Source organism: Ceratotherium simum, chromosome X (assembly GCF_057802395.1).
Source record: "Ceratotherium simum simum isolate JZ-2026a chromosome X, ASM5780239v1, whole genome shotgun sequence".
NCBI classification, from domain to species: Eukaryota; Metazoa; Chordata; class Mammalia; order Perissodactyla; family Rhinocerotidae; genus Ceratotherium; species Ceratotherium simum.
This window is the reverse complement of record NC_141940.1, coordinates 117,206,807-117,229,769: the sequence shown is the minus strand read 5'-3', so window position 1 is coordinate 117,229,769 and position 22,963 is coordinate 117,206,807. Positions and strand designations below refer to the sequence as shown.

The 22,963-nt window shown below is 40.2% G+C and overlaps 1 protein-coding gene across 2 annotated transcripts in view; it reads right to left on the bottom strand.

Moving 5' to 3' along the window:
* The window catches only part of ACE2 (angiotensin converting enzyme 2), a 51,260-nt gene that overhangs the window by 13,719 nt on the left and 14,578 nt on the right, over positions 1-22,963 (bottom strand). For both annotated transcript variants that reach the window (XM_004435149.3, XM_087427259.1), the window contains exons 3-10: positions 22,704-22,797; positions 22,134-22,277; positions 20,591-20,703; positions 19,549-19,654; positions 18,557-18,654; positions 14,690-14,859; positions 11,790-12,016; positions 744-888 (exon numbers count right to left, since the gene is read on the bottom strand). In XM_004435149.3, coding sequence (XP_004435206.1) covers positions 744-888; positions 11,790-12,016; positions 14,690-14,859; positions 18,557-18,654; positions 19,549-19,654; positions 20,591-20,703; positions 22,134-22,277; positions 22,704-22,797 — 1,097 coding nt within the window. The remainder of the gene's footprint in view (positions 1-743; positions 889-11,789; positions 12,017-14,689; positions 14,860-18,556; positions 18,655-19,548; positions 19,655-20,590; positions 20,704-22,133; positions 22,278-22,703; positions 22,798-22,963) is intronic.

The following is a 22,963-nucleotide window of genomic DNA, read 5'->3' as shown; positions in this document are numbered from 1 at the left end:
TCACAGTTTAATGGGTGACCCAACTCTTAAGAAGATAGAGCATAAGAAGTGTGTCACCTGATCCTGCTTGGGTAGGAGGCAGAGCCAAGGAAATGTTATCTGAGACCGGACCCAAATGGAGACAAATTAAAAAGAGGCTATTAATGTGTGTGTGCGTGTGTGTGTGTGTGTGTTATGTGTGGTGTGATGGCATTCCCCTAGCCTGAATACACTTCTCTCTCATTTTCACATATTTAACCCCCCATCACCAGATTTCAAGATTTGGCTGTTGAAATCCCAGTCATTTTGACTGTGAAGAATTCTCTGAGAACCCCAATCCTCGTTGTCTTAGATTGACTTCTCACAGAAGCAGACCCTGAGGCAAGGTCCTGGGAAATGATCCCAGGACATATTAGCAAAGGAATGAGGAAGTGAGACAGGGAAAGGAAAGCAGCCTCCGAAAGGGGTGTTATCAAGCAAGTCACCACCTCAGAATTCTCCCACCAAAGGGCAAAGAAGCTGAATTTTTATCCACCCATTCCCATCAGATATTGGTTGAGGGCTGATGGGGTGGTAGTTCTTCCTGCCATGTGAGGGTTCTAGGGGTCAGAGGAAGCCCTCAGGCAATAAAATAGAGATACTAGTACTATATACGTGACGTGATGTATGTGTGTGTATATATACATACAGGCCAGCCAAATGCTTTTAAATAAACAGCAAACTCATGAGAAAACAGTTTACTGATTGCATATTCATTGACTTACTTCATCTCCCACCACTTTTTCATCCACTGGTCTTTGGGAATTTCGCCATTAAAGACCATCCACCTCCACTTTTCTAACATGTAAGTAAACGGTAGAGTTCCAACAATTGTAAGTGCTTGTTTGAGTAGGAAGTTTATTTCTGTTTCTGAAAGTAAAACGGAAAAGGATAAATATTAAAATGAGGATGACAGTGAGTGTTTTGTGTTAAATAATTTCCTAATCTTAAGATATTATGCCTCAACATATACTTACTATAAGGATGATTACATAAGAAATACTGAAAATATTCATTTTTCTCAGCTAAGGGATTTGGAGTAGGGTGAAGCCTTGGATAGAACAGGTGAATAAATCCACAAGTAACCCCTAATCCTCATTTTTTTTTTCATTAGTTTCAATTGCCTTCCTTAAATACTTCTTATCAGAGCTAATTAGGGCTATTTCATCTACTTCCCTAGTCATACTGTTTATTCTTGTAAGCTCCATGAAGGCAGTGACTGTTAATGTCTCATTCAAGACTGTGTACCTAGGCCGGTATCTGTGTCATGATGCCCTCTGTGAGTCTTTGTTAAATAAACAAACATTAAACAGATATGGCCAAAAGCCAGTAAACCAGGGAGGAAAAAAAAAAAACAAAAGAAAAAGAGTCTCCCCAGAGGCAACCATCCACTGGATAATCAGAAGTACAATAAAGAAAAACCTGATTAAAAAACGAGCAGAGGACTTGAATAGACATTTTTCCAAAGAAGACATACAGATGGCCAGCAGGCACATGAAAAGATACTCAATCACTAATCATCAGGGAAATGCAAATCAAAACCACCATGAAATATCACCTCACACCTGTTAGAATAGCTATTATCAAAAAGACAAAAAATAACAAGCGTTGGCGAGGATGTGGAGAAAAGGGAACCCATGTACACTGCTGGTGCGAATGTAAATTGGTGCAGCCACTATGAAAAACAGTATGGAGATTCCTCAAAAAATTAAAAATAGAACTACCATATGATCCAGCTATTCCACTGCTGGGTATTTATCCAAAGAAAATGAAAACACTAATTCAAAGAGGTATATGCACCCCACTATATTCACTGCAGCATTATTTACAATAGCCAAGATACGGAAGCAACCTAAGTGTTCACCAATAGGTGAATGGATAAAGAAGACGTGGTGTGTATATATATATATACACATAATGGAATATTAGCTACAAAAAGAATGAAATCTTGCCATTTACAACAACATAGAGGGACCTAAAGGCAATTCTTATGTTAAGTGAAATAAGTCAGACAGAGAAAGACAAATACTGTATGATCTCCCTTATATGTGGACTCTAAAAAACAAAACAAATTAACCAACAAAACAAAACAGAAACAGACTCATAGGTACAAGAAACAAACTGGTGGTCTCGATGGTGGGCTTGGGGGGGAGTGAAATAGGTGGAGGGAATTATGAGGTACAAACTTCCAGTTATAAAATTAATAGGTCGTGGGGATGTCGTACACAGTATAGGGAATACAGTCAATATTGTAATAACTCTGTATGGTGACAGATGGTAACTAAACTTATCATGGTGATCATTTCATAATGTATATAAATATTAAATCACTATGATGTACACCTGAAACTAATAGGATATTGTATGTCAATTATACTTCAATAAAAAAAGAAGTACAGGAGTGACGTCAGCATCATGGTGGAGTGAGCTTTCCCCATTGAACTCTCCCCCTCTAAGACACAACAAAAAGGACATTCATATTCCAACAGAAGCTATTCACACAACACAGGGGACATCTGAGGCACACAGGCAGCCATACACCCAAGGACAGAGGTGCTGGAATCCCCAGAGGATGTGGAAGGAGGTAAGAGGAGCGCCTTTCCTTCCCCAAAGGACTGCAACCCAAAGACTGAGACCACGCAGCTCTCATAGGAGGGGGAGTGGCAGCTCACTGGGTGAAAACCAGCACTCTCCAAGACCCCTCACAGCCAGAGGGGATCCCCCTACATAGGGAGCGGAACTGTTGGGAGGGTAGTTTCAACAAGCTAGCCCCTCAGGAGAGCAGGGAGCAACAGCCAGGCGAGAAACCTCTGAGATCAGCAAGGAGAAAGTAAGTGCCCCTCCCCCACCTGGCCTGCCTGACTGGCGCTTCAGCACAGCGATGCTTCAGCTCAGCCCCGTCCCCAGAGGCAGCAGCCCCCAGGCACCCGGGCCCCACCAGCAGGGGCAGCATGACCATGCCCCACCCCCACAGGCAGTGGCCCCCAGGTGCCTGGGCCCGACCAGCACCAAGGTGAGCCTGCACCCCTGCACCAGAGGCAGCGGCAGCTCAGGCCCCACCATGCCACACCCCAGCTGCTCTGGCTGGACCAAGCCACGGCTCCAGCTTCCCTGGCTTCCACGTGCCACGGCCCCAGCTCCTTCGGCTGGACTGGCCCTGCCCCCAGCTCCTTCAGCTTGACCGCCCCCCCCACCCCTGGCTCCAGCGGCTTCGGCTTGGCCTGTGCTCAGGCTCCAGCTGACTTGGTGCCAACAACTTCAGCCCACCACACTCCAGTTCCAGCTTCTTTGGCCCAGTGCACTCCAGTTCCAGCTTCTTTGGCCCAGAGTCACTCCAGCTCATCCTTCTTTGGCCCAGTGCACTCCAGTTCCAGCTTCTTTGGCCCAGCAGTGCTCCAGCTCTTCCTTCTTGGGCTCAATGCACTCCAGTTCCAACGTCTTTGGCCCAGCACACTCCAGTTCCAGCTTCTTTGGCCCAGCGGCACTTCAGCTGCAGCTGCTTCAACCCACCCACACCCGAGCCCCAACTGCTTTGGCCTAGCTGCGCTCCAGTCTCAGCTGTTCCCACACTTCCCCCCCGCCAGCAGCCTCCACTCAGCCTCAGATCAGCCAAGGGCTGATGAGAGTGCCCATGGATTGAGGCGGGCAAGAATACACAGCACTTGACCCCCACCCAGCGGCAGCAAGAGGAAACTGCAACCATACATTTTCACTATGAGGAAAAGTAAGCCAACACCGACAGGCACCATGCAAAAATATATTAAATCTCCAGACCAAAAGGAAAATGACAAGCACCCAGAAGTCAACCCAGAAAGCACAGAAATGTATAACCTTAATGACAGAGAATTCAAAATAGCCATCATAAAAAAGCTTAATGAAATACAAGAAAACACAGACAGACAATTCAATGAAATCAGGAGTTTCTTCACAAAAGAGATTGAAACTGTAAAAAAAAAAAACAATCAGAACTCTTAGAGATGAAAAACACAATAGAGGAGACAAAGACAAATCTGGAAGCCTTAAGCATCAGAGCTGACAATATGGAGAAAAGAATTAGCAATATTGAGGACAGCAATGCAGAAATGATCCAGATGGAGGAGGAAAGAGAGCTAAGACTAAAAAGAAATGAAGACACTCTCTGAGAAATATCCGACTCAATTAGGAAATCCAACATAAGGATTATAGGTATTCCAGAGGGAGAAGAGAGGGAAAAAGGAGCAGAGAACTTGTTCAAAGAAATAATATCTGAGAACTTCCCAAACCTGGGGTAGGAGCTGGAAATACCAGTGAATGAAATAAATAGATCTCCTAAATATATCAACAAGAAAAGACCCTCTCCAATGCATATAGTAGTAAAGCTGGCAAAAGTCAATGACAAAGAAAAAATATTAAGGGCAGCTAGACAAGAAACAATAACATACAAAGGATTTCCTATCAGGCTCTCAGCCGATTTCTTGACAGAAACTTTACAGGCTAGGAGAGAGTGGAACAATATATTCAAAACTCTGAAGGACAAAAATTTTCAGCCAAGAATACTCTATCCAGCAAAAATATCCTTCAGATGTGATGGAGAAATAATAACTATCCTAGATAAACAAAAGCTAAGGGAGTTCATTGCCACAAGACCCCCACTACAAGAAGTGCTCAAGAAGGCCCTCATCCCTGAGGAAAAAAAGAGAAAGGGGATTCAAAGTTTTGAACAGGGAGGAAAATAGGTCGACAAAACCAGAAAAATTGCAGTCCTCTATCAAAATAGATTAGCAAACAGTTAAATATAAAACCAAAGATCAAGGGAAGGTAAGCACCAAGCGTAAATATAACCTCATCATGTTAAATATGAACTCACAACACAAGAAGGAATAAGATGTGACAACAATAACTTAGAAGGGGAAGAGGAAAGGGATCAAATCGACTTAGTCTAAGGGAATAAGAGGCCATCAAAAAATGGACTATCACATCCACGAGATTTTTTTATACAAACCTCATGGTAACCACTAACCAAATAATCAGAACAGAATCACACACGATAAAGAAAGAGAAAACTAAGAGAACTCCCATACAGAACTACCAAACTAAATTGGTAGTCTGAAACACACAGGATGAGAAGCAAAAGAAATGCAAAAGAACCAGAAAAAGAGTGATAAAATAACAACAATAAGCCCCCATATATCAATAATTACCCTAAATGTAAATGGACTGAACTCTCCAATCAAAAGACACAGATTGGTGGGATGGATTAAAAAACAAGACCTAATAATATGCTGCCTCCAGGAAACACATCTCAGCTCTAAAGACCAACATAGGCTCAGAGTGAAAAGATGGAAGACAATACTCCAAGCTAGTGGCAAACAAAAGAAAACAGGTGTTGCCACACTTATATCAGACAAAGTTGACTTCAAGATAAAACAGGTAATGAGGGACAAAGAGGGGCAATATATAATGATAAAAGGGACACTCCACCAAGAAGACATATCACTTTTAAATATATATGCACCCAATAGAGGAGCACCAAGGTACATAAAGCAACTATTAACAAACCTAAAAGGAGATATTAACAACAACACAATAGTAGTAGGGGATCTTAACACCCCACTCTCATCAATGGACAGATCATCCAGACAGAAAATAAATAAGGAAATAATGGACTTAAATGAAAAACTAGATGAGATGGACTTAACAGACATTTACAGAGCACTCCATCCAAACAGAGCAGATTACAAATTTTTCTCAAGCGCACATGGAACATTCTCAAGAATAGACCATATGTTGGGAAACAAGGCATGCTTATATAAATTTAAGAAGATTGAAATCATAACAAGCATCTTTTCAGACCATAATGCCATTAAGTTAGAAATCAACTACAAGGAAAAAACCAGGAAAGTGACAAAGCTGTAGAGACTCAACAACATGCTACTAAACAACCAATTGATCATTAAGGAAATTAAAGGAGAAATCAAAGCATATCTGGAGACAAATGAAAATGAAAATGCACCATACCAACTCATATGGGATGCAGCAAAAGTGGTCCTGAGAGGGAAACTCACAGCAATACAGCCCCACCTTAACAAAGAAGAAAAAGCCCGAATAAGAAACCTCAAACTATGCCTAACAGAATTAGAAAAAGAAGAACAAACAAAGCCTATAGTCAGTAGAAGGAGGGAAATACTAAAAATCAGAGCAGAAATAAATGAAATTGAAATTTAAAAAACAGTAGAAAGGATCAATGAAACAAAGAGCTGGTTCTTTGAGAAGATAAACAAAAATGACAAACCCTTAGCCAGACTCACCAAGAAAAAAGAGAGAAAGCTCAAATAAATAAAATTAGAAATGAAAAGGGAGAAATTACAACAGTTACCACAGAAATACAAAAGATTATAAGAGAATACTATGAAAAACTATATGCCAACAAATTGGACAATCTAGAAGAAATGGATAAATTCCGAGACTCATACAACCTCCCAAAACTGAATCAAGAAGAAATAGAGAACCTGAATAGACCAATCACAAGTAAAGAGATTGAAACAGTAATCAAAAACCTCCCAAAAAATAAAAGTCCAGGACCAGATGGCTTCTCTGGAGAGTTATACCAAACATTCAAAGAAGACTTAATACTTATCCTTCTCAAACTATTCCAAAAAGTAGAGGAAGATGGAACACTTCCCAACACATTCTACAAGGCCAACATCACCCTGATGATGATGGTAGCCAGGAAAAGACAACACTAAGAAGGAAAACTACAGACCAATATCCCTGATGAACAAGATGCAAAAATCCTCAACAAAATATTGACAAACCAAATACAGCAATACATTAAAAAGATCATACACCATGATCAAGTGAGATTTATACCAGGGACACAGGCATGGTTCAACATCCACAAATCAATCAATGTGATACACCACATTAACAAAACGAGGAAAAAAAACCATATGATCATCTCAATAGATGCAGAGAAGGCTTTTGATAAGATCCAATATCCATTTATGATAAAAAAATTCTCAACAAAATGGGTATAGAAGGAAAGTACCTTAACATAATAAAGGCCATATATGACAAACCCACAGCCAACATCATACTCAATGGGGAAAAACTGAAAGCCATCCCTCTGAAAACAGGGACAAGAGGAGGGTGCCCACTCTCGCCACTCTTATTCAACACAGTACTGGAGGTTCTTGCCAGAGCAATTAGGTAAGAAAAAGAAATAAAAGGAATCCAAATAGGCAACGAAGAAGTGAAACTCGCGCTGTTTGCAGATGACATGATCTTATATATAGAAAACCCTAAAGAATCCATTGGAAAACTATTAGAAATAATCGACAACTACAGGCAAGTGGCAGGGTACAAAATCAACTTACAGAAATTAGCTGCATTTCTATATAACAACAATGAACTAACAGAAAGAAAACTCAAGAAGACAATCCCATTTACAATTGCAACAAAAAGAATAAAATATCTAGAAGTAAATTTAACCAAGAAGTTAAAGAGCTATACAATGAAAACTATAAGACATTACTGAGTGAAATCAATGATGACATAAAGAAATGGAAAAATATTCCATCCACTTGGATTGGAAGAATAAATGAATAAATATAGTTAAAATGTCCACACTACCTAAAGCAATCTACAGATTCAATGCAATCCCAATCAGAATCCCAAGGACATTCTTCACAGAAATAGAACAAAGAATACTAGCATTCGTATGGGGCAACAAAAGACCCCATATAGCTAAAGCAATCCTGAAAAAGAAGAACAAGGCTGGAGGCAGCACAATCCCTGACTTCAAAACATACTACAAAGCGATAGTAATTAAAACAGCATGGTACTGGTACAAAAACAGACACACGGATCAATGGAACAGAATTGAAAGTCCAGAAATAAAACCTCATATCTATGGGCAGCTAATCTTTGACAAAGGAGCTAAGGACATACAGTGGAGAAAGGAAAGTCTCTTCAATAAATGGTGCTTGGAAAACTGGACAGCCACTTGCAAAAGAATGAAAGTAGACCATCTTCTTTCACCACACACAAAAATTAACTCAAAATGGAACAAAGACCTGAAGGTGAGACCTGAGACTATAAAACTCCTGGAGGAAAATACAGGTAGTACACTACTCGCCCTCAGCCATAAAGGGATCTTTTTGAATTCCATGTCCACTCAGACAAGGGAAACAAAAGAAAAAATAACAAGTGGGACTTCATCAGATTAAAGAGCTTCTACAAGGCAAATGAAACCAGGATCACAATGAATAGGGAGCCCACCAGCTGGGAAAAAATATTTACAAACCATATATCTGACAAGGGATTAATCTCCATAATATATAAAGAACTCACACAACTGAATAACAAAAATCAAACAACCCAATCAAAAAATGGGCAGAGGAAATGAATAGACAGTTCTCCAAAGAAGATATACAGATGGCCAATAGGCACATGAAAAGATGCTCAACATCACTAATCATCAGGGAAATGCAAATCAAAACCACACTAAGATATCATCTTACACCTGTTAGAATGGCTATAATCACCAAGACAAAAAGCAACAAATGCTGGAGAGGCTGTGGAGAAATGGGAACCCTAATCCACTGCTAGTGGGAATGCAAACTGGTGCAGCCTCTATGGAAAACAGTATGGAGATTACTCAAAAAATTAAAAATAGAAATACCTTATGACCCAGCTATCCCACTACTGGGTATCTACCCAACGAACCTGAAATCAACAATCCAAAGAGGCTTATGCACCCCTATGTTCATCGCAGCATTATTCACTATAGCCAAGACATGGAAGCAACCCAAGTGTCCCTCGACTGATGATTGGATAAAGAAGATGTGGTATATATATATATCATGGAATACTACTCAGCCATAAAAAAAAGACAAAATCGTCCCATTTGCAACAACATGGATGGACCTGGAGGGTATTATGTTAAGTGAAATAAGCCACAAAGAGAAAGACAAACAGTGCATGATTTCATTTGTATGTGGAAGATAAACCAACACACAGACAGATAGAACTGTTTGGTGGTTACCAGGGGCTAGGGAGGTGGGGAGTGGGCACAAGGGGTAGAGGGATGCACGTATATGGTGACTGATAAACAATAATGTACAACAAAAATTTCACAATAAAAAAAAAGAAGTACAATGTACTTTAAATGTACTGACATCTTCCACACCTGGGTTTAAAATGCTTTAACAAATTGTGTTATCTCATTTATCCTTTATTAGTGATGTAAAAAGGCAGTAGAGCTCATCTCTAGTGTACAAATGAAGCTCACCGAAATGTAAGCAGGGGGATATTATCTGCTTGGCACACCACTGTATCTCTAGTGTCTAGAAAAATGCTTCGCACATAGTATGTGCTCAATAAATATCTTTGGAAGAAGAAAGCAACAGAGAGAGAGGGAGGGAGGGAGGGAGAGAAGGAACGAAGGAACTTATTTGTTTAACATCATTCACAGATCAGGGGCAGAGCCAAGCAAAGAAGTAGGAGGTTTTTTTTGTTTTTTTTGTTTTGTTTTGTTTTTTTTATTGATGTTTTAATGGTTTCTAACATTGTGAAATTTTGGGTTGTACATTTTTGTTTGTCCATCACCATATATATGACTCCCTTCACTCCTGTGCCCACCCCCACCCCCACTGCCCCTGGTAACCACAGTCCAGTTTTCTCTGTCCATGTGTTGGTTTATATTCCACATATAAGTGAGATCACACAGTGTTTGTCTTTCTCTTTCTGGCTTATTTCACTTAACATAATACCCTCCAGGCCCATCCATGTTGTTGCAAATGGGACGATTTTGTCTTTTTTTTATGGCTGAGTAGTATTCCATTGTATATATATATACCACATTTTCTTGATCCAATCGTCAGTCGAGGGACACTTAGGTTGCTTCCACTTCTTGGCTATAGTGAATAATGCTGCAGTGAGCATAGGGGTGCATAAGCCTCTTTGGATTGTTGATTTCAGGTTCGTTGGATAGATTCCCAGTAGTGGGATGGCTGGATCATAGGGCATCTCTATTTTTAATTCTTTGAGGAATCTCCATACCGTTTTCCATAGGGGCTGCACCAATTTGCATTCCCACCAGCTGTGTATGAGGGTTCCTGTTTCTCCACATCCTCTCCAACATTTGTTGTTTTTTGTCTTGGTGATTATGGCCATTCTAACGGGCGTGAGGTGGTATCTTAGTGTTGTTTTGATTTGCATTTCCCTGATGATTAGTGATGTTGAGCATCTTTTCATGTGCCTATTGGCCATCTGTATATCTTCCTTGGAGAAGTGTCTCTTCATTTCCTCTGCCCATTTTTTGATCGGGTTGTTTGTTTTTTTGTTGTTCAGTTGTGTGAGTTCTTTATATAATATGGAGATCAACCCCTTGTCAGATGTATGTTTTGCAAATATTCTCTCCCAGCTGGTTGGTTGTCTGTTCGTCTTGATTCTGGTTTCATTTGTCTTATAAAAGCTCTTTAATCTGATAAAGTCCCAGAAGTAGGAGTTTTTTAAACCAATGGTTTAACCATGTCTAGTGAGTGCTATCTTAGTGATTCAACTATCTTTGCCTGCCGTCAGGGAATATGAAAAAATGACAAAACAAATAATTGTCTGTTAATTGACTTGAGAATGATATTTTAAAATTAGGAAACATGTGTGGTTACCGTGAACTCCCTTTCCTTTGTTGCTCCCTTAACGGGAGGATGCCACTACTCGTCTATTACCCACTGGGTCTATGCTTATGCTAACTTTTTCAGCCGTGATGATGGCTTTACACTGACCTACTCCAAGGCCCTTGTGAGATTACCAAGGTCTGGAGCCAGAAATCGAGGAAAAGTGAATTGCCCACACGAGGGTGGAGCTCATGACCATGACCTCATTGACCAAACATTCCAGCCAGCAGAGCTGATATTTGTGGCCCAAATAGCTAAAATGAGGGGAGAGAAACACACGAAAGAGAAGAACATATTTGGCTCTAGGTGTCCTCCTTTTACAAAAAAGAATCAAAAGCCATGGCGTCCTCACTGAAGACTCTGGATCTCGTGAACATTTGTCGTGTTCCGTCAAGTCCAAGCCATCCAAAGAGAAACGGGCTGCCTCAGGCAAAGATGCTGAAGCATAGCATGGGTCTGAGGGGATGCTGCAGGGGCAAATTCATGCTTCAGCTGGATGAACAAAATGTTTCAGTCCTTCCCAATCTTGATATTTTCCTGCCTGTTCTTTAAGAATTCCCAAATTTCAAGTGACGCTTTGCTTTGCATACTATTATGGGAAAAGCTTTAGATTAGGGCTCTGCTTCTGGTTCACCCACGTTGCTTTTTGACCTTGGGCTCGTTACCTTCCCTCTCTTATCTTCAGTTTGCTTCCTCTGCAAAATAGTTTTTAGAATCTGTTCCAGATCTAACATTTTGAGAAGTTTTTACCTAGTACCAGAGTGATATAGTCAGAACTTTTGACACTAATTAGCTGGGTGACCTTGAAAAATCCATTTCAGTTCTGTGGGCTTGTTTTAGCATCTTTTTTTTTTACCTTGTTAGATGTTTCTTAGAGTCCCAAGGCCATTCATTCAGTTATCTCTCTTATGCCCTTTTCAAAGATACAAAACCACAAGTTGCCATGTTGTGATATATACTTAGAAATTTTCTTACCAGTAGCAATTCTCAGTTACCCATAAATACCTTATACTATATGTGGCAAAAATTATATGTCCTATGCATGATAATAAATACCTTGGCCCACATCAGACTAAAGAATCCCCAAAACAAGCCATGAAAAAATGTCCATACCACTGTCTTCATAAAAATAAGATGGCAGAAGACCAATCGCTTTCAAATGGTTAGGTGTAGCTACAGAAAGTGACATGATTTCCCCAACAGCTTCATGGAACCCTTCATTAGCTCCATTTCTTAGCAGGTAGGGTTGTACAGCATATGCCATGTCATACTGGATGTGTCCCATCTCATGGTGGGCTGTCAGGAAGTCATCCATTGTTACTTTTGTGCACATCTTGATCCTGCACAAAAATGGGCAAGATTAAAATGAATCTCATTGAATTTCATTTAATCATCACAATAGAGTTGCATGGGATTTTGGTAGCATGGATCATCTTTCCAAGATTTATTCACCAATGAATTTTGAGGACCTATCTTTTATGTCCTAGAAACTGTATTTGGTGCTCAATATAACGTGATGGGCAGAGCTGAATCGTGTTCTCCTGCTCACAGACTAATGGAAAGTAAGATAAGCAGAGTCTTCTACTACAAAAACTCTGAGGCAAGTACTCCATAAGTGATCAGTAGACATGACCTTGGGCATAACAATGAGTGAATGCAGGCACAGTTTCCTAGAAGCACCAAAAAAGGCATAACTGAGGATGCAACAAGCAATCTGGATCTTGATCAATATGCGGGAGTTTGCCAGGCAGATGGCAGGGAGTGACAAGCGGTTGATGTTCCTGTAAGTGCTCAGTGAGAAAGGCTTGAGAAAACAACGTGGCATTCATTCACTCCTGAACGTTCTGCATTCAGGACACTGCGGGCAGTTTGGTATAGCCAGGATAGAGAAGCAGGAGGTGGAGGGGCTGTAAATTGATATTTGGGAATCATTAGCATGTAAGTCAGGGAATGGATGTGATGGCCTATGAAGCAGGCATAGAATGGCAAGAAAAGAGGGCTGAAGACAAAGCCCTAGGATGTCCCAGTACTTACAGAGTGGAGAGAGGAAGATGACTCAGAGGAGATGGCGATGAGAGAAGTCAAAGAAGTCCAGAAGAGGATGACCATGCAGAAGCCAGTGAAACACAGCATTTCAAAGATAACTCATAAACATAGACAGCATTAGACAATGCTGCCGTGGCCCAAAGAAATAAGGTCTGCATTTGGCAATTAGGTGGTGGTCCTTTTCAACGTGGCAAGAATAGTTTCATTCAGGTGAGCATAGGGATCATATTTCAGTAGGGTCCCAAATTAATTTTCCTACCACTCTGACCGTGTCATCCCCCTGATAAATACCCTGTAAGGACTCACCTGCTCAAGAATAAACTCACCCTCCTTTATATACCCCAATAGGACCAGCTTTTCTAACTTGGTTTTTCTCTATTCTCTTTGGAAACAATTATAAGAATAGCTACTGAATATTTAATGTCTACTCTATGTACGATGCTGTGCCAGGAAACTTATGTATACTTACTCATTTTAAGCCTCACTCTAGTACTGGAGTCAGTAAACTATGGCCTGCGGCTGACCACATGTTTTGATAAATAAGGCTTTATTAGAACACAGCCACACCCATTTGTTTATGTATTATCTATGGCTGTTTTCATGCCACAAGGGCAGAGCTGAGTAGTTGCAACAGAGACCCACAAAGCCTAAACTATTCACTGTCTGACCCTTTACAGAAAAGGATTGCCAACCCCTACTCTAGTGGATGCTGCTGGGTCCCTGTCCAGACCCGCTTTCCCTGGCAGATCCACCCATCTCCCAGTTGCCTGAGTCATAGGTGTTAATGGCCAACAGCCACTTCCTTTTTCACTGTCTCTGGCTGAATGGGAGGTGCCTCAACCAGGATGTTAAGTCCCCGCACACTCTGGGACAGTCCACAGCCAGTGACTGATTAATACAGGGGTACAAAAGGCCAGTCCTCCCATCTCAAAAGTGTGATCAACTCTGTGGTACAAATCATGCTCCAGAGAGCCTTGTGGGATCAGGCTGAGGCCAAGTCTCCAGCAGAGACCACATATTTACTTAACTCTTTCCCCTGCCCCATCCTGCTTCTATCACTCCCCTTGGCCTGAAAGCTCTCGCTCAGTGAAGCACTTGTACAAGAATCTCCATCTCAAGCTAGACAACCCAACCTAAGACACTCACAAACCTGCAACCTGGGAATTACTATTTGACTTTATGGATCAAGACACTGAAACCCAAGAAGGTTAAATACTTTGCCCAAGGTTGCCTAGTCATTAAATGACACATCTGGGATTCGAAAGCCTGTGCTCATTCTGCCATATCACCCAGACCCTTCTTCACATGCCCTTTATTCTAGCCTAACTTGCTGACTCCAGTAAACGCAAGGTTCTGCCTCTCTGCATTTGATCCTGCTATTCTCCCAGCTCGGTGTCTGCCTCCCAGCTCTGTCTGCCTAAGCCCTTCTTATCTTTCAAACCCAATTCAAATGCCACCTGAAAAGCCCTGTCTGAGCCTACCCACTACTCCAGGTGTGCCCAGTTCTCTTCCAGTTCCCCATAGAGTGTTCTCTGTGTTTCTCTTATGACACATACCACTTTCTCTCTTTCATCCCAGCTTATTTATTCACCTGTCCTGTCTCACTCACAACAGGGAAACATGGAAGGGAGGATCAATGCCTGATTCACACATCCATCTTCCATAAATCTTAGCACAAAACCTTTCCTAATGGGGACCCCACTATACCCACGACCATACAACTCTAATGGGTGCATATTATTTCAAGTGAGGCAAATTATCTAAAGGTTCAAGTCAGGGCCTGCTGACAATCCCCTTTTCCTGGGAAAGCCCAAATGTGCTCTCACGGACTCCCAGCAGTCATTCAAGGAGAGTTCATTCATCTCTTCTGTGCTCAGAGAAGTGGAGAAGGAATTCAAATTCATCCTTGTCTCTGCCACCATTGTCTCCCATTTTAGTATCAGCCATGTAAGTGTCAGCCTCACTACCTGAAGTCACCCTTCCCCAGGTCCCAAGCTGTGGGGTGGCAGACCACTTTCCGGCCATCGCCTGGCTCAGTAAGCATAGAGTTTTCCCAGAATCCTTGAGTCATATTAGGAAGGCCAACAGACACAAAGAACTTCTCAGCCTCCTTGAATATCCTGTTTGCATCCCAGGTCTGGAAAAAAAAGAACAGCATTTAATTCTAGCATTAAAATAACAGCATTCTTTAGATAAAGAACTCACACAACTGAACAACAAAAAAACAAACAACCCTATCAAAAAATGGGTAGAGGAAATGAACAGACACTTCTCCAAAGAAGATATACAGATGGCCAATAGGCACATGAAAAGATGTTCAACATCATTAATCATCAGGGAAATGCAAATCAAAACAACACTAAGATATCACCTCACGCCCGTTAGAATGGCTATAATCACCAAGACAAAAAACAACAAATGTTGGAGAGGATGTGGAGAAACAGGAACCCTCATACACAGCTAGTGGGAATGCAAACTGGTGCAGCCTCTATGGAAAACGGTATGGAGATTCCTCAAAGAATTAAAAATAGAGATGCCCTATGATCCAGCCATCCCACTACTGGGAATATATCCAACGAACCTGAAATCAACAATCCAAAGAGGCTTATGCACCCCTACGTTCATTGCAGCATTATTCATCATAGCCAAGAAGTGGAAGCAACCTAAGTGTCCCTCGGCTGACGATTGGATCAAGAAAATGTGGTATATATATATACAATGGAATACTACTCAGCCATAAAAAAGACAAAATCGTCCCATTTGCAACAACATGGATGGGCCTGGAGGGTATTATGTTAAGTGAAGTAAGCCAGAAAGAGAAAGACAAACACTGTATGATCTCACTCATATGTGGAATATAAACCAACACATGGACAGAGAAAACTGTATTGTGGTTACCAGGGGCAATGGGAGTGGGGGGTGGGGGGTGGGGGGTGGGCAGAAGGGGTGAAGGGAGTCATATATATGGTAATGGACAAACAAAAATGTACAACCTAAAATTTCACAATGTTAAAAACTATTGGGCCGGCCCCGTGGCTTAGCGGTTGGGTGCGTGCGCTCCACTGCTGGTGGCCTGGGTTCGGATCCCAGGAGCGCACCGACGCACTGCTTCTCCGGCCGTGCTGAGGCCGCATCCCACATACAGCAACTAGAAGGATGTGCAACTATGACATACAACTATCTACTGGGGCTTTGGGGGAAAAAAAGGAGGAGGATTGGCAGTAGATGTTAGCTCAGAGCCAGTCTTCCTCAGCAAAAAGAGGAGGATTAGCATGGATGTTAGCTCAGGGCTGATCTTCCTCACACACACACAAAAAAACTATTAAAACATCAATAAAAAAAATTAAAAAAAAATAACAGCATTCTTTGTGTTAGATATGTCCATAGGCATAACCTTTCTGGAAGGCAATTTGGCAAAACGTATGGACAGCTTTCAAAGTGTTTATACTCTTTGCCTCAGTAACCCTGTCTCTAGGGAACTAACCTAGGAAATTCTCAGAAATTAGGTCCAAGAATTACATTTAAAATGATTTTTTGTTTATTATTATTTTTAACTGAAACATATTTGACATATAACATTGTGTAAATTTAAGGTGTACAACATGTATAATGATTTTCAATAGGGAAAAAAGTGGAAACAACCATCAGAGTGGTTAAATAAATAATGGCACTTTTGTGGAATGGAAAATCTAAATAAATTACATTTATAAAGAATTTTTATTGATTTTTTATACTTTAATAGTAAGTGGAAAAGTAGAATATATAAACCACTTATATAGTATAATCTTAAGGAAGAAATACACGAAATATTAACAGTAGACTGGGTGAGATCATGTGTGATGTTTTTTGTCTTTACTCTTTATGTTCCAAGTATAAACATAAACAACAATGACCTTCTCTTTGCTAAAAACTATTCAACTCAAGCCAATAATCATTGATTGATATCTTTCAAGGGGCAAGGCGCTGGTATTAGGCTCAGTGGAAGACACAAACAATAAAGTGGACAAGAAGTCGTGGGCTTTTAGAACCAAAAATGTCTGCATGTGACCCAGCAGGCAATGAGTAGTTGGGCCTTGGCTTCACAGTCTGTATGGGAATCTAAACTTTTAGGATGTTCTAGAACTAAAGAGGGGCAGCAGTAGGTGTCTGGCATCAAGCAAACTCTTCTGGGAGCCAGTGTCCCTGGAGCTGACCAAGACTTCTTTCGAGATAAGGCCCACATCAGGCAAACTAAGTTTGGCTTATGTAATTGCAGATACTCCATGAATCACTTTTAGTGACACAGAAAACTTCCTCTGATCTCAAAGATCAGTGAAGTCTGGTTTTTCTCCTATGTCAGCCTTGGGGATATGAAACAGGATATGACACTATGGATTTTTTTATTATTGATCTTTAAAGGCTTAATGGCAGGCAATGTTAGTATTAATGAGTATGGCATTCTTAAGCAGAAAGAACATATACCAAAGCAATGTTGACTAGTAAGTACAGTTAACATCTGTTGAATGAAGAATGAATGAATAGAAAACCAGACTGGAGGTATTAGAAGTTCTGAGTTCAAACCTTAATTGCCACTGACTGTCTTTGTGACTTTGGGCAAGTCATTTCCCCAAGCCTCAGTTTCCTCGCCTACAACATGGAACTATCACAGTATCTGAACTGGCAGCCTCATAGGTTTGTTGTAAAGATAACATTAGGAGAGATAGTGGGTATAAAAACACTGTGGATAGGCTAAGGAGCCACATAAAGATGGGCCTCTGCTGCTGCTCGACTGCAAAACGAGGCTAGAACAGCTGTAGAGGTTTGAGGCCCCTGCAACTTTACATTTTTATTCTGCTACGGACTTTTCCCAGGAGTATGTTACGTATGTGAAGATGTTGATTGCATTGCTGCTTAGAGATTTAGAACTGTTAGCAAGCCAAAGTCCAGTGATGCATAAATAGTAAAGTAAATTATGGTGCAACTATATGAAGAAATTTTATATAGCCAATAGAAGTATGATTGTGAATTCTACCCAGAAATGTAGACTGTTAGTTGAATAAAGAAAAATATATAACTATAATATGATTTCATCAATGGAAGGGAGCACAGAGAATTTAAACAATTTTACCAAGATGATAACAAAAAGGTGATTTAAAAATTATTTTAAAGACTCTTGTAATATTTTTAACAAAAATGATTTTTTAAATATGCAAAAATCTTCTAATGGTATCCTTTCTTTTACTATTCATAGAGATTACTGACTCATTGCTCCACAATGACTAACTTTGGAAAGAGTGATGCCAACCAGTTGATAACTCCACATCTTACTGCTTAATGGAAAACTCAGGTCATCTCCATTTTTAATATCTCTTAGCAAGATCAATACCATACCTGATATTCATGGTACTTGATGTCACTGTCATTGTAACCTACTTTTCCATGAAAAGATAACTACATAAAAAACAAGTTTAAATTACCTCAAATTTTTTTTTTTTTGGTGAGGAAGATCGGCCCTGAGCTAACATCCGCCAATCCTCCTCTTTTTTTGCTGAGGAAGACTGGCCCTGGGCTAACATCCATGCCCATCTTCCTCCACTTTATACGGGACACCGCCACAGCATGGCTTGATAAGCAGAGCGGCGGTGCGCACCTGGGATCCGAACGGCTGAACCCCAGGCCGCTGCAGGGGAGCGCACGCATTTAACCACATCCGCCACCGGGCCGGCCCCAAAATTACCTTGAATTTTTTTTTTTATGTACATGGTTTTATATGCAAAAGATAAGAAGAGAAAGATAGCATAAAAAGAAGTAAAGTTGAGGATTTAGATTTGGTTTTCAAGGCCTCTTCTTCCTACCTGGTTCACCATTGCATCAGTAACGTCTATGTTTGGTTTCTCTCGAAAGGGGACTGTTAAAGAGTACAGATTTGTCCAAAATCTACCCCACATATCACCTATCAAAAAAAAAAAGATTTTGTTAAGACATGACAAAGACAGCAGAAGTACAGACTTGATTTTACATAGTGAAAGAGATGGGATTGGTAAAAAGGCCATACAGTATTCTAGATTTAATCTAGAATGCTATGTATGCATGACATGAACTTTTCAAACACGTATATTTTATTTGGCCTCAGCTTCTGGGGTGGGGGAGAGGGGAGGGGAAGATGGCCACTCTCTGGAGGGGAATTAAGAGGTTCAATAAAGGGCCCCAGGTCGTGCATGGTTGGCAAAGTCTCCGTGGCAAGATCCAAAGTTCTTGGAAGATTAATTCTCCTCCTAAACTAGGCATCTTCCTTCATGATGAAGACTCCATTCATTACTCATATGATTCCAAACCAAGTACTTTTCAGCAAAAGTAATTGGTGCAGTTGAGAATGAACTTATGAAGCTTTCACTCAGGCTATACCTTAATTCTAGAAAACTTTTCTCTCACCCCTGACCACGCCCAGCCTACCAAGCGTCTTTCCTCTGACAATATGATACTAAAATCCGAAACTCCACCTCAAGAGCTTAGCCAACCAACTTGAATAATAAAACTTATTTTCCTCACTTACACTCTCATTTGAATTTGGAGTTCTTTCTCTAGTTATCTTAAATCACCCCTTTATCCTTTGGATTGTTGCCAACATAATAACTCTTTACATACAAAATAAAGTAATGCGATACAGAATGATTTAAAATGGCTTTTCTGTTGAAGAAAGTGCTTTCAAGATGTGATTTCTATAATGTTACTAACTTCATCAACAGAATTTTTCAAAAGTTTTATGTTGGGTCTCATTCCAAGAAACAACTTTATTGGTGGAAATAACAAAGAGCAAAATACACAAAGAGTTCCTGGAGTTTCTTACCAAGCAAATGGGCAGGGAGGCATCCAGTCGGACTGATATAGGAAGGGTAGGTATCCATCAACTTTGCCCTCACATAAGCATGAAGATGTTCATATAACGGTTTAATCTGAAAAGCCCAGGAGGAAAGTTTAAGACCAAGAGTAACCTATTCCAATATCTAATCCCCAACACTAAACACGGGAGCTTCTTTAGACAAGTGGAATTTCCCTAAATTCTAATTTCTCTTCCTCTCAAATATTCTGAAGAGTTGAAAAGCATTCCTTCCTCCCAGATGTTGATGATGGCTAGCTCCATCACTTAAGCAATAAACATATCTCGAGGAATACGGTCCCAAAATGAAAGCAGATACAAAAAATATTCATTTTAAAGATGCTACCTACTTCCTTTGTTTTTAAATTGAAGTATCATTTATATATCATAAAATTCACCCATTTTTAAGTGTATAGTTTAATGAGTTTTAGTAAATTTACACTGTTGGGCAACCATCAGCACCACCCAGTTTTAGAACATTTCCATCACCCCAAAAGTTTCCTTGTGCCCATCTGCTGTCAGTTGCACTCCCACTTCCAGCCTCAGGTAATTACAGAACCGATTCCTGTCTCTATAGTTCTGCCTATTCTGGACATTTCATATAAATGAAATCATACAATATTTGACCTTTTGTGCCTGACTTCCTTCACTTAGCATAGTGTTTTTTAGTTCATCCATGTAATTGCATGTGCCAGCCCCAGGTAGCTCATGAAAACCATTCCTTCTTATAATCGAAAAGACCAGTTCTTCCTATAATCTTTCCTTCTTATAATCTTGCTATTGGTAATTGCTGGTCAGTGGCTGAAAAGGGGAGAAAAGCAGAGTAATTCTGATCATTTGTTGGAGTTGCCCTATTATTCTTTAAAATCTTTTCAAGCTCTAATATTCCATAACTCTGAGGCCTGGGAATGTCTGAGCAGTGTGTTAAGAACAAGCCTGAATGCATTTGGTCACTGTCCCTTCTTCCTGTGCACTGCCCTACATCTGTGTCTGGGTACAGTTCCACAGTTACCTCTGCAAAGGTACGTTCCACATCTTCAAGCAACTGGTTGCGGCTATAGTTATAGTCACCTGCCCCCTCCACTTCATAATCTGCTCTCCAATAATCCCCATAGTCTTCATAATCTGTTTTTAAAAAGGAGAAAGAGGAGAACATGCAGGAAAGAATGAGATAAAGCACAGTATTCATAGATTAGCCTTGCTGAGAAGTTAAAAAAAATATCCAAAGATCTGTCACATTTTCATTGCCCTTCTAAATATCAACCCAAAGGGATGCAAATGAATAATAGCACTAGCTAATGTCTGTTAAGCACTTGATCTGTGCCAGAAATTTAAATGTATTATCTCATCTAATAAGCACAAAAACTCTACAAGATTGATATTATTATAATCCCCACTGTGCAGATTAACAGCCTGCTCTTAGCCGGTTAAATCATTTGCCCGAGGTCACACAACTGGCTTATATATAGGGGCAGAGGCTCACTCCTAGTCTCCTAACCGTGGGTCTCTCCATAAGTCAGTTTGCATCTTTAGCTTTAAAACATGCGATTGGATCTGAGTTGTTAAATTCTCATTTTGTTCAGGGCCTTATAGTTTCAAATCTAACCCAACTCAGACATTGCCACAGTGGGTCTGTGTTTGTTTGCAAATTATATGTATACACAACACATCTCTGTGTACTTCGTGTAGTATCTCATCATCAAGAAACACGAGCTCGTGTTAGGGTATTAGCTAATAACGTTTGCAAATGTATTTTAATAATTTTTATTTTTACAGGCACATTGGCAGTGGATGATCAGGAAGATGAGGAGAGAAATAAATATTTGGATGGAAGGATGTGGTGAAGAGCTACTGTCTCCATCTTGCCTATGGCTTGAGAATATGAGTTTAAGTGGCAGTGAAAGACATTTAGAAACAACAGATGAAAAAAGTTCTTCTTGACTCAACCCCAGGAGGCCGTGAATCATCAAAGCATAAAGCTATTCATAATGCCGTGGCTTCAGCTCATTATTCAGGCAGGAGACTAAATTAGGAGATATGGAAATTCCTCCCCATGTTAAGATTTTTTATTACCACATGATTTGAGTTAGAATTACAGCTGAAGAAAATAACGGGTTTCCAGCCTAAATTAGTCTGATGTTTTTCTTTCTGGGACATCACCCTGAGGTAAACACACAACTTTTGGGAATGAACTGTGGTCAAATGGGAGTTTATGTGAGAGACAATGTTTCTGTCTCTCATCCTTTCTGAGGAATAGCATCCCTACTCAATCTCCAGACTACCTCAGGAACCCCCAGGAGCCTAAGACCTTCCCAGACAACTGATTTATTTGAGGCCCTGTAATTAAGTCTCACTCCTGAGCTCTTTAGACCGTAGAATGTCAATGCACCTTTCCTTATTTCCTAGTAGTTTCTTATTTGAACCTGAATTGTTCAGCAGACGATCAGTAATTTAGGAATTGCCCCTTATATCAAAGGGCAGCCTTAGTAATTCATAAGAAATAGCCCTATGGCCCCATAGAGAGCTTCAGGACCTCTACAGACCAGCAAACTTACTGTTTGCTCTTGCCATCTCATTTTTCAGGACCACATACTCTTCATACAATGGCCTCAGCTGCTTGCCGACCTCAGACCTCCAGCCTTCCCAAACCCAGAGCCTCTCATTGTAGTCTTCACTCTTTTCCATTATCTCATCCAAACCTGTTATCACAAAGCACCCAAAGGGAAGTAAACATGCATTTGTAAAATTTTTATTTGTAAACAATTACATGAATTATAAAGAATTAAAAGTAAGGCTGACAGACATCAAGGTCTTAAAGTTATAAAATGAAATCTCATGATTCATTAATTTCCTCATCCTTATTATAGTTCCAAAATATTTCCGCGGAGAAAATAAAGCATATAAATCACTTAACTACTAACTTAATTAAATTACTTGAATGTGATAGAATTTACAGTGAAGTTTTGTTAGAAGCTGAAAGCTCATCTATGTGCTGAAACACGCATATTTGGAATCTTCTCGTCTTTGCTGAAAGGCACAATGTCATCATCTAATGTCAATCTCATTTTTAAAACTTGGAATAAAAAAGTAAATTTCATAATCACTCCTCAAAATTAATAGCCTACCTGGTTCAAGTAGTAAGCACTCCTGTGGATCACTTGGGTTACAAACTTTTCCAGTACTGTAGATGGTGCTCATTGTATTTAGAATTGTGTTCAGCTGCAAGTTAAAGGCAATAAGCGATGTTAAAAATGGAAAATATGTTAAAGAGAATGCTAATGTAAAGATATCCTTTTGGCCATGTGATTTTTTTTATGCCTCAAAATACAGCAGTTCACATCTTCTTGCCAAGTATCTTCCTTTATGTAGAGTAGGAATGTCTCAG